Raw genomic sequence first — 13,136 nt, 5'->3', positions numbered from 1 at the left:
TTTCTCATAATTGTGGCAAAAGTACACATCATATAAAATCAACCATTTTCACCTTTTAAAAGTGGGCAGTCCAGTGGCATAAAGTACACTCACGTTGTTTTGAGGCCACCACTGCCGTCCATTGCTGGGGCTTTTTAATCTTTCTGAACTGAAAGTCATTAAACCGTAACTGCCCAGTCAGTCCCCCTGCCCCAGTCCCTGGCAGCCACCACTCTGCTTCTGTGTGTGTGAGTGTGACGGCTTCCAGGCACCTCATCCAAGTGGAGTCATCCAGCTTTTGTCCTTTCGTGACTGGCTGATTTAGCATAAATCTCCTTTCACGTCTTAGCAGGAATCGCATTCCCTTTTAAGGCAGATGAGTATCCCTTCGTGTGCCTGAACCACATTGTCTAGTTCTGTGTCCACAGACATTTGAATTGTTTTCTCAGTTGGCTGTTGGGAATGACGTTGCTGTTAAGTTGGCGTATAATCTCTCCTCATGTTCCCGTTTTCAGTTCTTTTGGGAATATACCCAGAAGGGAATTGTTGGGTCAGATGGTAATCATGTGTTAAATCTTTTGAGGGTCGTATTTTCCACGGTGGCTACACCATTTTACATTCCCGTTAGCAGTGCTCGAGGGTTCCTGTTTCACCCATCCTTGCCAACACACGTTACTTTCTCTCTGCTTCTTCTTTTTAATGATAACCATCCTAACGGGTGTGCAGTCGTATCTGATTTCCCTTTTTAAATAAGCTAAACTGACAATCACCACCTTAAGTTTCAAAGGTTCATTCGCTGGCATTATAGTGCTCTTTAAAATGAATCAAAATGATTAATATTTTCAACTGTGCTTCCCTAGTTGTTACTGTTTGCTGACATTATACAAAATAAGCTGGAAAGGAGAAAAGTTGAGTTTTACCTAGAGATCTCATCTCAAAAGATCACTAAACCTTCCCTTAGTGGTTGTCAAGATAAGGGAAAGGATGACAGAAATGTCCCTTAAGAGCTTGTTAAGAAGCCAACAACGACGTTGGCCTTGACGATAAGGCAGACCGTGATCTGCAGGGACTGGAAGGATTCCAGATTTCTACTTGATAAATCTTTCTGTGGTCTGGCTTAGCTTTCCGAAAGTGAGAGCTGAAAAGTTCAGTCAGGAGAGGGATTTTGCTGCTGTATTTTGAAGTTATTATTTAATTCGTCTTTTTACCTGATAAAATCCAAGCAAAGCAGAAAGCTCTGCTAATGTAGAAACATTCTTGATAGCACAATTAGAAGTTTGGGGTTTGGCATGCCTGATGGGAAGCATTTCTTAGGTAGAGCGGGCACAGTGTTATAGGCATCCTAAGGAGGGGAGATGGGTCCTTTGTTGGGAAGATGCTGGTTTCATGAACACTTTGAGGCCCTTGCTGTCTGCTGTCATGCGTTCCTAATAAGTAGAATGAAGTGGTTTATAAAAGCTCATTGTATGTGCCCATAGCGTAGTGCTAATAGGAAGTCAGGCTCTGTCCAGGAACTCCATACACTGGGGAGAGGACTAATGACATGGCCACAAAAAGAAAGACTTAAATACTGTTTCCTTCATCAAATGATTTAGTTGGGTTATGCCCCAGGATTTATAAAAAAAATACATACAATATGTCCCAACCGCGGCAGTGGGACACACACTCCCAACATGTAAGATGAGCAGCTCTGCTCGGGCCTGAATTTGAACTCTGAGCAACTCCTAGCAGTGCTTGTCTAATATTTTGCTTATTTTAAAGTTGGGCAGAGCATTTTGGGAATTCGTAGAATGAATTTTATGTTCACTAAGAAGAAAAAAAAGTTGAGCTGAGTTTTCCTTTTGCCTTCTAAGTAAGTTTGCTTCTGGCCAAGCAACTGCTCATCAGAGCCCCTTTAATAAGCGCCTTTTCTGCACCAACAGTGTGAAGGTGGCCTCACTGACCACCGGGCTGGAGGGATTAGAGTTTTGGAATGCCCTTGACTCCGCTCACCTTTTTCTCTGCTGTTCTCTGTCTTCTCTGTTGCATCCCTTTCCCCCTGTAAAGCCTTTAGGCCTCACATGGGGGGTGGGGGTGCCACCTTCCTGCTGCAGAAACCAGACAGCAATGCCTGATGGTGTTGAGAAGCCACTGGAAGGTTCACTGTAAAGGAGTGGAGAGCCAGGCCTGGGGTCTGGGCGGCAGGGGTCAGAAACCTGCCCTGCTGTCTGAGGTGGGGCAGGAGGGACTTTCTGAGGTGAGGCATCCTGAGGGCAAGGATAAAACTCGTCAAAGAGTCTCTTCACCTGCGCCCCCCCATACAGAGAATTTTCTGTGCCGTGGCCTGATTGTTAGACGTGTACAATCAGTCTGTTGTGCAATCGGTCTTTTACGCCGTTAGTTGTTGTACAATTGGTCGAACTTTGCTCCGAGCTCTGGGGTGCTCTGCACATGTGAGCGTCTCGTCAAACAACACACGTATGTCCTGATAGGATGCTTATGACATTGTGTCAGGGACCTGCGGAGAGGCTTTTGGTTAATGCTGATGGCTCCTTTCGCTCATCAATTTAAACACTTTTTCTTTAAATTTTTTAATTAAAAAAAATTTTTTTTAAAGATTTTGCTCACTTACTTGACAGACAGAGATCACAAGTAGGCAGAGAGGCAGGCAGAGAGAGAGGAGGAAGCAGGCTCCCCGCCGAGCAGAAAGCCCGACGTGGGGCTCGATCCCAGGACCCTGAGATCATGACCCGAGCCGAAGGCAGAGGCTTCAACCCACTGAACCACCCAGGCGCCCCTTAAATACTCTTTTGAGTCAATATTTAAGTAGTGCAATAAAAAACCACCCCTCTGTTTCCCCGGCTTGTCTGACCTGCTAGCTTGCTGGAAGAGTACCTGAATTGCGTTCTGGCAGAAGCCAGCTGTCTTTTTGGCACTGTCACCGCCTCTGCAGTCACGGTAGTACGGAAGCCACCTGTGGGTCGGGCGACCGGACTCTCTGGGAAAGGGAGGCAGCGGAGAGTTCAAGAGCTGTCGGTGGAGGGAAATGGACCTCGTTCAGAGTCTAACTCTGTCCCTCACTTAGCCGATGACCTAGGACAAAATACTGGACTTTGCCTGTGCCTCAGTTTCTTCATATATACATTGGAATTGCTTAGAATTGCTAAGAATGGTGCCCACTCAGATTGTTTTGAGGGTTGAGGGGATGCACATAGTGCTCAGTGTGGTGGCAGACCAGCCACTCCAGAAGTGTTGGCTTTTATTTTTATAGGATTTTCTTGGCAAAAAATAAAGGGAGGTGGGGGCTGCCGGGAGGGTGGATGTCCTGGAAGCTGAGATGGGCCCAGCAGAGCTGTGAGCAGGGTGGGGGCTCTGCGTCCACCAGGGGTCCGGGGCTGTGGGGAGGCGGCGGCTCATCAGCCTCCTGACTTTGGAGAGTCACCTGGCTTCTCTGGACCTCAGTGATGCCACCTCTGTAAAAATAGGCTTGATTTCCATGTCCCAGGTCCAGACTTGAGAGGCAGCCCCTCCTGGCCACACTCAGCCATGCAGATGCATTCCCAGTGTTCTCGGGGTAGAGTGCAGCCTGGCACCTGCCCCGGGGCAGGAGGATGTGCAGCAGGTGCGTGAGCTGAGAGCCGCCCTCGGAATGAAAGTGCCCGGCGACAGTGCTCCCACGGTAGTCTGCTCAGCAAACGCTTCCATTCTGAATCTTCTCGGCAGGCATAACATTTCTCTCTGGCACCAGGAAAAGGCAAAACAGTATCTAAGCCCTGTTTGTGTGAAGAAACAACTTTCTGAAGCATCAGTTTCTTGTTGGCACTATATCGTGACTATGTAACTTTTCCTCAAAATCCTCCCTTAATGGTAATTAGATGGGCTTAGACTAGTAAGAAGCAAGTGGTGCTAAAACGAAGGTGGGTAGCTTCATGAATCAGTCTGCAGGGAGCCGACTGTGGAGGAGAACATGATAGGGCAGCAGATGTTTTCCCTTGAGTGGTCTAGTTTGTATATAAGTACTGATGCAGACAGTGTTCTGATTGTACGAGGTGTTCTAACACAGAATGGTGGAGAAAAGAAAATTCGGAACCGCAGAGGCCTGAGATGGGGTCCAGCGTGGTGGTCTTTTGGCGATCACATCAGCTCTCTGGGTCTCGGTTTCCTCAAGTGTAAAATGGGGCTAACTTGATCGTCTCAGTGTTAACTGAGGCAGGCCTGGTATCTAAGACTGTGCCTGGCACGTGAGGACTCAGCTAAAAAATGTTAGCTGTCATCATTGCCATCACGAACGTTATGACTGAGTAGAATGTCCGGAAAACTTTGGAAGCCTGGAGTACGTAAGGACGTGAAAAGCCCGAGTCGGAAGTTCTACTCTACCTTGTGACTTCTCCATAGTGTGTTTTCATGTCTCTCTCTCTCTTTTTTTTTTTTTTCTTAACAGGAATGAATTCTTCCAAAACCAAACTAGAGCTCCAGAAGCACCTGACGACATTAAGTAATCAGGAGCAAGCAACTATTTTTGAGGAGGTTCAGGTAGGCACGAGTTTCTAATTGCTAAACTTAAAGCAGAGCTGAGCAGCTTATCTGTGAGATGATCCCAGCTGGGAGGAAGCAGACCGGGTTCCTCCTGGTTCAGGCTCACCAGCCCCAGGCAGGAGCCAGGTCAGATGCAGACTCCCACCGGGTCTTGGTTTTCATGGTGAATGTGACTAACCCGGAGAAGTCCTGCCTTAAAGAATATTTTGGGATGAGAAAAAGGAAATTGCTGAGTGGAAAGAGCCTGCCACCCAGGAGAAAGATGACGTGGACTTTGGTCCCCGAGCATTCCTTTGCTCCCCAGGACACCTCTGCCAGCCCATTCCTGCTTGGGGTTCCAGTCCCAAAGTGTGGGAGTGGGCAGAGATAGGATTTCCTACGTAAGCTTGGTCACTCACTGTTTCTCCCTTCGTCCTCAGTGTTGGAAAGGAATGCAGATAATGTTACCTACTTACAACTATGTATCAAGCCTAAATATAAAAACAAAATACAAAACCAGAGCCAGGCTCGTTGCTGACTGGAAACTCTCTCTTGTTCTCACACGCAGAGGCCATGTAGCTCGGGAAACGATGCTGCGTGTGCCGGCATGCCTGGACTGTGTTCATTATGAATCTTTAGTGAGCTCATCACAGATTTCATGTCCACTCTGGCCAAGGGGCATCTTCTGAGGTTTCCTGGCACTTCTGTAGGGAGGAGAGCACATCAGGACTAAGAATATCTTTTTTTGTGGGGAGGGGAGTGGCAGGGGTACTGCAGAGGAGTCATCAGCCCAATCTAGAAGGATGACAGCTGTGGATGGCGAGTTCTCTCGGCCTCCTCACTGGCGCGGGGCCGTACACACCGGCCCCTGGCCCGTTTTCTGGCAGGAGTGACACATGTTCCGAGAAGGAAAGCAATGGAAGGTTTTTCAGTTTCACAAGTGGCTTAGATTGTAGTTTTCACAGTTTCCAATTGCCTTTAAATTTTCTTGTTTGCTTCTGAATCAACTTGAAACAGGCTACTTTGTTTTTACTTAAAGGATCTTTAGAGTTCTGAGTAGAGAGTACTCAGAAAACCTTAGTGCGATTTGTACTTGGAATTCATAAATGCGTGGGCAGTTTGCTTTTGACTCTAAATGCGTTTACGGTGGAGGCCGGACCTTTGCCCTGGATGCCGATCTGCTTGATGGTCCAGTGTTAGCGAGCCACTTTGGGGAACATCTTTGCCGCAAGCTCAGAAGATGCACATTCCTCCCCTAACGTGTGTTTCATCTTTTATTCAGACAGCACTGTGTAGCCATCCCAAAACAGTGCGATGACTCAGCGTCAGCAATAAGTGTTCTTTGGCAGTGAGAAATTCCTAACGGATGTGATTCTGAGATTCCCTTTGACCCGTTTAAATTTTTAGACAACCGGTGCATTATGGACAAGAGACTTTTTAGAGAAAAGTGATGATACAGGGTTGTGTTTTATTTTTTTTCCCTGTTATTTGTAAATGCATGCAGTCCATATCTTGGGGCCCCTATGTGTTGTTCTAGAAGGCTCTGTAACTCGATTGGCTTGAAGACCAAAGGGAAGTGACACTGGGTGTGAAAAGCCAACGCTTACTTTGTCCTCCATCATTGTAAGCGCAGTTCCTCCTTATGAGATACAATTTGACATGGATATCTTCTAATGGCTTGGGGGTTTCACTGAATTATTTTCAATGGCCATTCTTGGTTTTGTTTTGTTTGCTGTTGTTGTTAGAGGAATTTTTTTAAAAAGAGAAATTATGAGGGAGAAGCAGGCTTCCCGTGGAGCAGGGAGCCCAATGTAGGACATGGATATCTTCTTCTAATGGCTTGGGGGTTTCACTGAATTATTTTCAATGGCCATTCTTGGTTTTGTTTTGTTTGCTGTTGTTGTTAGAGGAATTTTTTTTTTTTTTTAAAGATTTTATTTATTTATTTGACAGAGAGAGATCACAAGTAGGCAGAGAGGCAGGCAGAGAGAGAGGAGGAAGCAGGCTCCCCGCTGAGCAGAGAGCCCGATGCGGGACTCGATCCCAGGACCCTGAGATCATGACCCGAGCCGAAGGCAGCGGCTTAACCCACTGAGCCACCCAGGAGGAATTTTTTTAAAAAGAGAATTTATGAGGGAGAAGCAGGCTTCCCGCGGAGCAGGGAGCTCAATGTAGGACTTGATCCCAGGAGCCTGGGATCATCACCTGAGCTGAAGGCAGATGCTTAATGACTGAGCCACCCAGGCACCCCCCCCCCCTTCTTGGTTCTTATAAAACATTTTATAAACCAAGTTTCTTTCTAGGTAGGAGCGCCTGCTAATGTGTTTGCAAATTATACCTTTCAAACAGATCATAGAAAGGTGGCTTTGCAGTGTCAGGACCCCTTTTGTAAACAGGAAGGTTAATAAGTTCCTTTGTACAGTTTTCCTGGAGGGTAATTTATCTCTGAAGAGTTCTCCAAGGGCAGACCTTCATAAGACAAATGTAATTATGGTTGAAATGAATGGTACGTAATTACTTAAAGAATACATAATCAGTGTTTTTGTAAATAAATGCTTAATGCAGAGAAACAAGGGCAGACCACACAGGACACCAAGAGTAGAAACCCGTGGGGGCTCTGCACGTGTTGCAGGAGGTTGTTGTTGCCACATGCAAGCTGACTTTGAGAATGCTGAGAGAACTTGGTGCCTGATGAGCCTGGGGGCCTGTGAGCCCTTCTGTTGGGGGACTTGTGACACTTCACAGCCATTGTTTAATTGATGACCTTCTGAAATGCACCGTCTTCAGGCACATCTCACCATGCAGGCGGCCCAGGGCTTCCGGTGGTTGGTCCCCTGCAGTGCTTTCCAGTCCACAAGTAGGGCTAGCAAAGGAGACGCCTCACAAGTCCAGCTCTGTCCTGCTGAATGAAGGTATTTCAGGGAATGGCTGAACCAATACTGAGTAGATAAAACAAGTCGATTCATACTCAGTGGGGGGGGTCAGTGATGGATTAAAGAATATGATTTTTCAGAAGTTTTAAGGATTAATAGAGGGACTCCCCCTCCCCAACTTTGTGAAGAATATCAACTTTGTTGGATTTTCCATGGCTTTAAAATTATTTCCTCTAAGATTTGGTTATAACTTTGTAAGAAGATGTCATAAAGCAGTGTCCAAGTGAGCATTGCCATTTCAAGTAGCACCGGCTGAAGTCTGTGGACTCTCAGCATTCTGGTACTCATCAGTCCGCGCTGGGAATTCGGTTTTCAGTCCCTCTGATGTCCACCTCATAGGCCTTCTCATAGAAATAAGGTCAAGAAGCATGTGGCAGAATTGGCTTTGTTACTTTTAACAGGCAATCAGTTGTTTTGTAGTTGTTCAAATGAAATCTAATAGGAGAAAAGCGCTCAGATCAGTGGTATGTGTATTTCAGCGAATTTTTATAAGATGAATACTCCTATGCAGCCAGCCAGCCCGAAGATTAAGAAATAGAGCATTTCCAGCTCCTCCCCCTCCCTCCCCCACTGGTATTACCCCCAGGGACTGACAGTCCTGACTTCTGACACCGTAGGATTGATTTTTTTTTTTTTTAAGATTTTATTTATTTGACAGAGATCACAAGTAGGCAGAGAGGCAGGCAGAGAGAGGGGGGTGAACAGGCTCCCGGCTGAGCAGAGAGCCCGGATGCGGATGCGGGGCTTGATCCCAGGACCCTGGGATCATGACCTGCGCCAAAGGCAGAGGCTTTAACCCACTGAGCCACCCAGGCGCCCCAGCAGGATTGATTTTTTACAAGCAAGTTCATTTTTAACTGCAAAGTGATGCTGTCCAAACTGGATTCCCCATTACTTTCCTCAGACTTGTCTCTCTCACTAATGAGTGTTTATAAAATCAAATCACCCGTACAAAGGGGTGAGTTGCCACGTGGAGGGTGGTGAGACACCTTGCTAATCATTTGAACTCAGTAGAAGAGTAGCCACAATCACCTTTTAGTTATTTTAAGGAAGGATTTATTTTTTGACATTGTAGGACATCGTGGATATGGATTTCTGAACTTAGTGACTTTCCTCTGATGTTTCACGACCTCATGATGTTTGTCTTCCTCTGCCTCCGTTCCTCTGCCTGTGACAATACGTGGTGCTCCTTTGTCTCATTTTCTGTCCATCTGAACTTCCTTCTTGTGTGTTTTGAGGAAAAGAAAGTGTCTTTCTCTTATTCCTGCATTTTTAGCCTTTTTTGAGACTTTGAAATAAGCAAGTGCACAGTTTCTCTAAGAAAAATACACATTTTCCTGTGAGAACAGCCCCAAATATTTAATTGTTATGGACGAAGGAATGGTTCTAACTCTTGGGTGTCTGTTCAGAGGCCTCCCCTAATTCCCGTATGCTCCTCTTTCTTAGACTTAAAAAAAAAAATAGACTTTATTTTTTTTTACAGCTCTTTTAGTTTTGTAGAAAAAGTGGGTAGAAAATATAGAGTCCCCATATGACTGCCCACAGCCCACCCTTACCCTTAGGCAGCTTTTCCCTATGATTAACATTGCGCTTTAGTGTGGAACATTTGTTACTACTGGTTAGCCCCTATTGATACATTTTTAGTAATTGAAGTCCATAGTTGACATTAGGGTTAGCTTTTACTGTTGTACATTCTGTGGGTTCTAACAAATGCATAATGGCATGTACCCACGATTACAGGATCAGCAGAATTGTTTTTCACTCCCCTCAAACTCCTCTCTGTCCCTTAGTTCATTCCTCCCCCTCCAGCAAACCCCAGGCTCATCTGTTACTTTCTCCATAGTTTTGCCTTTTCCAGAATGTCATACAGTTGGGATCATACAGCGTGCAGGGGATTGGCTTTTACTTAACAAAATTCATTTCAAGTTCCTCCATGTCTTTTCATGGCACGATAGTTCTTTTTATTTTAGTGCTGAATAATCACCCATTTTTTAAAATACTTTATTTATTCATTTGAGAGAGAGGGTGCAATCAGGGAGAGGAGCAGAGGCAGAGGAAGAAGCAGACTCCCTCCCCGCTGTGCAGGGAGCCCGACACTGGGCTCCATCCCAGGACCCTGGGGTCATGACCTGAGCCCTAGACAGGTAGATGCTGAACAGCCTGGGCCACGCAGGTGCCCCTAATATTCCATTTTATGGACGTGTCACAATTTGTTTATTCTCTGTCGTAGGACATCTGGGTTGCTCGTAAGTTTCGGCAGTTATAAATAAAACTGCTATAAACATTTGTGTGTTGGTTTTAGTATGGACGTAAATTTTCCATTCCTTTGGGAAAACTTGAAGCAGTGTGATTTGCTGGATCGCGTGGTAAGAGCATGGTTGGTTTCATAAGAAGCTGTCAAACTGGCCCCCGCGGTGGCTGGTCATTGTGCAGTCCCACCAGCAGTGAACGAGTGTCCCTTTTGCCTCCTGGGCGTATAGTCTCACAGTGTGTGTGTCACCTCCTTGAGGTGCTCAGTGCGAAGTTGGGACTGTGGTGCATGACTATCCTCTCCTTTCTTGAAGATCTAATAGGAACTTTCTTTGGAAAAATGCACTTGTTACATAAAACGTGTAAAACTTCATAACATCGAGGTTTGCGGCTTGGAATCGAGATTGAGAGCATCTGTTCTAGGATATTCAGTCCTGAAATCTGAAATTTAAAGAACAGGAAGTCCCCAGTGAAAACAACCCGTTCTAATCATTTACTATCTTTTCCTTGAGTCATAGGAGGAACAACTTATCATTTCAAATTATCTTTTTTTAAAGAGCAGGAATACCAGAAGGTCTGGGTTAGTGTCACCTTTGCTTCCAAAACCTGCGACACGCAGGGTGAAATCATGTTTTCTAGGTTAGCTCAGGGAGGAGGTTTCCAGGAGTGGCCTTGATCCAGACTGGATGTCTGTAAAGTTGACTCATTTATTACCACCTTTGTTCTGAAGGGCAGGCTGCAGGTTTGGAATGGGAGTGGGGAGCAGGAAAATGGATAATCACCCATTATGAAAAACACATATTTTCAAGGCGCCTGGGTGGCTCAGTTGGTTAAGTGACTGCCTTCAACTCAGATCATGATCCCGGGGTCCTAGGGCTCGCACGCTACCCGCTGACTGGCGGCCTCTCTTCTCAGCGCGGAGTCTGCTTCTTCTTCCTCTCGTCCCCCTGCTCGTGTTCTCTCTCTCTCTCAAACAAAATCTTCAAAAACCCGTATTTTCAAGGTTTATAGACTAGCAATTTTGCATGTCTTCAGAATAACTTTTCTCTTAATTTTTCTAAGAAAATGATACATTAAATTACAATGGTCTTCTAAAAATGAACCCTGATGTTTTAGATCAAAGAATTTGGGACCTTGGAGTTTATTTGGTGCATAATCTTTCTCTGGACAGATGATGAAGCTAAGGTTGCAATGACTCGCCTTTGGTCACACTCACAGGCAGTATCCAGGACCTATGTATCCTGATTTCTGGTTCAGTGTGCTTTGCCACTCACTGTCTGGAAAGTAAAAGATGCAGGGAGAATTTCCTTAAAAAAGAAGGGAAAAAGAAAAGCGACTCAGTGCCATGAAATATTGCGTGCAAGTTTATACCTTGAGGGGCTTGCACTAAGTGCTTCATGTTGACCAACACATTGGCTGTGTGGGACCATGATCCTGAGCCACTTGCTCTTTTCCTTTCCAGTTCCCTAGCCTGAAAAGTTTATAAACTTGTAGCTAGCCACTGTGGCTCTTGACCTCTGGATGTTTACACTGATTTTATTCTTTTCTTGTTGACAACTTATTTATTAAATATTTGTGCTTCTGATGTGAACTATTTAATTTAGGTATAAGGACATCAGAGGTCAAAAGCTGAATCTGGCTCACGGGGCTCCACATTGTCCCATTTCAAGACTGGTGTTCCTGTCTAGCTAGGATCGTTGGTGCCCCCTAGTGAGGTGATTGGGTAAAAGCACCCATTATAATGGGCGGATGGAAGCTGTTAGCATTTTCAAAGGCATGGTTTAGCAGTTTTTTTGACAACTAAAAATAAATGTATTCTTTCTTTCTTTCTTTTTAAGAAATCAAGACCAAGAAGTGAACAGCGAGAGAATGAATTGATTATTTCTTTCCTAAGATGTTTATACGAAGAGAAACAAAAAGGTCATGTCCATATTGGGGAGGTAAAGCAGGTATGGGATTTTTTTCCTCTTTTTAAAATTTTACCAGGACGCTGGGTAAAATGGAATCTTGAGGATTTTCTCAAGTTCTGAAACTCTTTTTCTCCCTATGTATTATTTTACTTGTTGCACACATAGGGGAAATTTGGAAATATTTAGACTGTGTTTGGAGGCAGGGAGGGAAGTTGGCGTCAGCACCCTGGGGGTGGGGGCGGAGCAGGCTCTCCCAGCAGAGGGCGGGTGTAGAGCTGCGAGAATGAGGTTTAAGAGCAGATACTCCTGCTACTTGACCTGCAGGGAGCCTGTCTGGGTCATCTCCCCTCTCTCCCCGGGGGAAAACGGGAATGACCTTGCCTCTCTGCCTTCAGAATTCCTAAAGAGCCTGGAGGTTCCCTGGAATGTCAGTACTACAAGGATGTAAGGTAGCGCCCCTGACCCATCAGGTCCAGCGTTAGAGAGCCTGGCTTACATGCTGGTCACATAGTGAACCAGCATTAATTCTGTTCTGTGTGGTAGAGGTCCGGAGTCAGCTTGCCTTCCTCTTCTGGCCACAAACATTGTTCAACTTTTCTGTCTCGGGGTGCTGTGTCCGAAGCTGGGGCTTGCTGCTGGTCTGTTCTTTGAAGAGCTCCGAGTCTGGGATTCCGTGCACGTGGTATCACAGATTATGTTCTTATGTCTGTCAGACTCTCTTAAGTCAACTCACGATAACCAGTGGAACTTCAATGTGCATTTTGTAATTAAGTTCCTTGTAGGTCAGAAAATCTAGGAAAACATCACTGAAAGATGTTCAAAAAATTCCTTAATTTTCCAAAAGTATATGGGTTTTTTTTGTTTGTTTGTTGTTGTTTTTGTTTTTTTTTAGGATGTTATTTTGTATTATTGGACATAGAGCATGAGGGGGCAGAGGGCAGAGGGAGAAGAAGGTTCCCTGCTGAGCAGGGAGCCCAACATGGGATTCGATCCCAGCACCCTGGGATCATGACCTGAGCCGAAGGCAGTCACTTAACTAACTGAGTCACCCAGGCACCCCAGTCTTTTTTGTTTGTTTGTTTTTTGAGAGGGATTAAGGGGAAGAGAGAGGAGAGCTTGAGAGAGAGAGAGAGATTGGAAAGGTAGGGAAGGGGCAGAGGGAGAGAGAGAATCTTAAGCAGGCTCCACGCCCAGCACAGAGCCTGATATGGGGCTCTGTCTCACAACTATGAGATCGTGACCTGAGCCGAGACCAGGAGTTGGGCACTTAACCGATCGAGCTGCCAGGTGCCCAGGTTGCCTTTTTATAAAATGCCTAACTGCCCTGTTCTACAGGGGCTTTAGTGCTCAGTGGCGAGCCCCCTCCCTGTAAATATCTCTGCTTTTCTGGTCACTTAACCATGATGCAGTTTTATTCTCCCCAGATTTCTACCTTACAGTTGACAGTGGCAGTCAAGTACCTTTCCTGAGTTCACAGCGCTCAAGTACAGTGTCTGACGTTGTTTTTCGTCTCCTTGGCCAGCCATAGTGTCTCTTAGCAGGGACCCTAACACCTGTGCATTGTGTCTGT

At 45.6% G+C, this 13,136-nt stretch overlaps 1 protein-coding gene across 5 annotated transcripts in view; it reads left to right on the top strand.

The window, feature by feature from the left end:
- The window catches only part of TBC1D1 (TBC1 domain family member 1), a 226,828-nt gene that overhangs the window by 115,065 nt on the left and 98,627 nt on the right, over positions 1 to 13,136 (top strand). For all 5 annotated transcript variants that reach the window (XM_059163716.1, XM_059163710.1, XM_059163737.1 and 2 more), the window contains 2 exons: positions 4,400 to 4,491; positions 11,495 to 11,605. In XM_059163716.1, the coding sequence (XP_059019699.1) occupies positions 4,400 to 4,491; positions 11,495 to 11,605 (203 nt within the window). The remainder of the gene's footprint in view (positions 1 to 4,399; positions 4,492 to 11,494; positions 11,606 to 13,136) is intronic.

This window comes from Mustela lutreola, chromosome 1 (genome assembly GCF_030435805.1).
Source record: "Mustela lutreola isolate mMusLut2 chromosome 1, mMusLut2.pri, whole genome shotgun sequence".
Classification (NCBI taxonomy): Eukaryota; Metazoa; Chordata; class Mammalia; order Carnivora; family Mustelidae; genus Mustela; species Mustela lutreola.
Note: the sequence above shows the minus strand (reverse complement) of the source record. Positions and strands in the feature narration are given on the sequence as shown.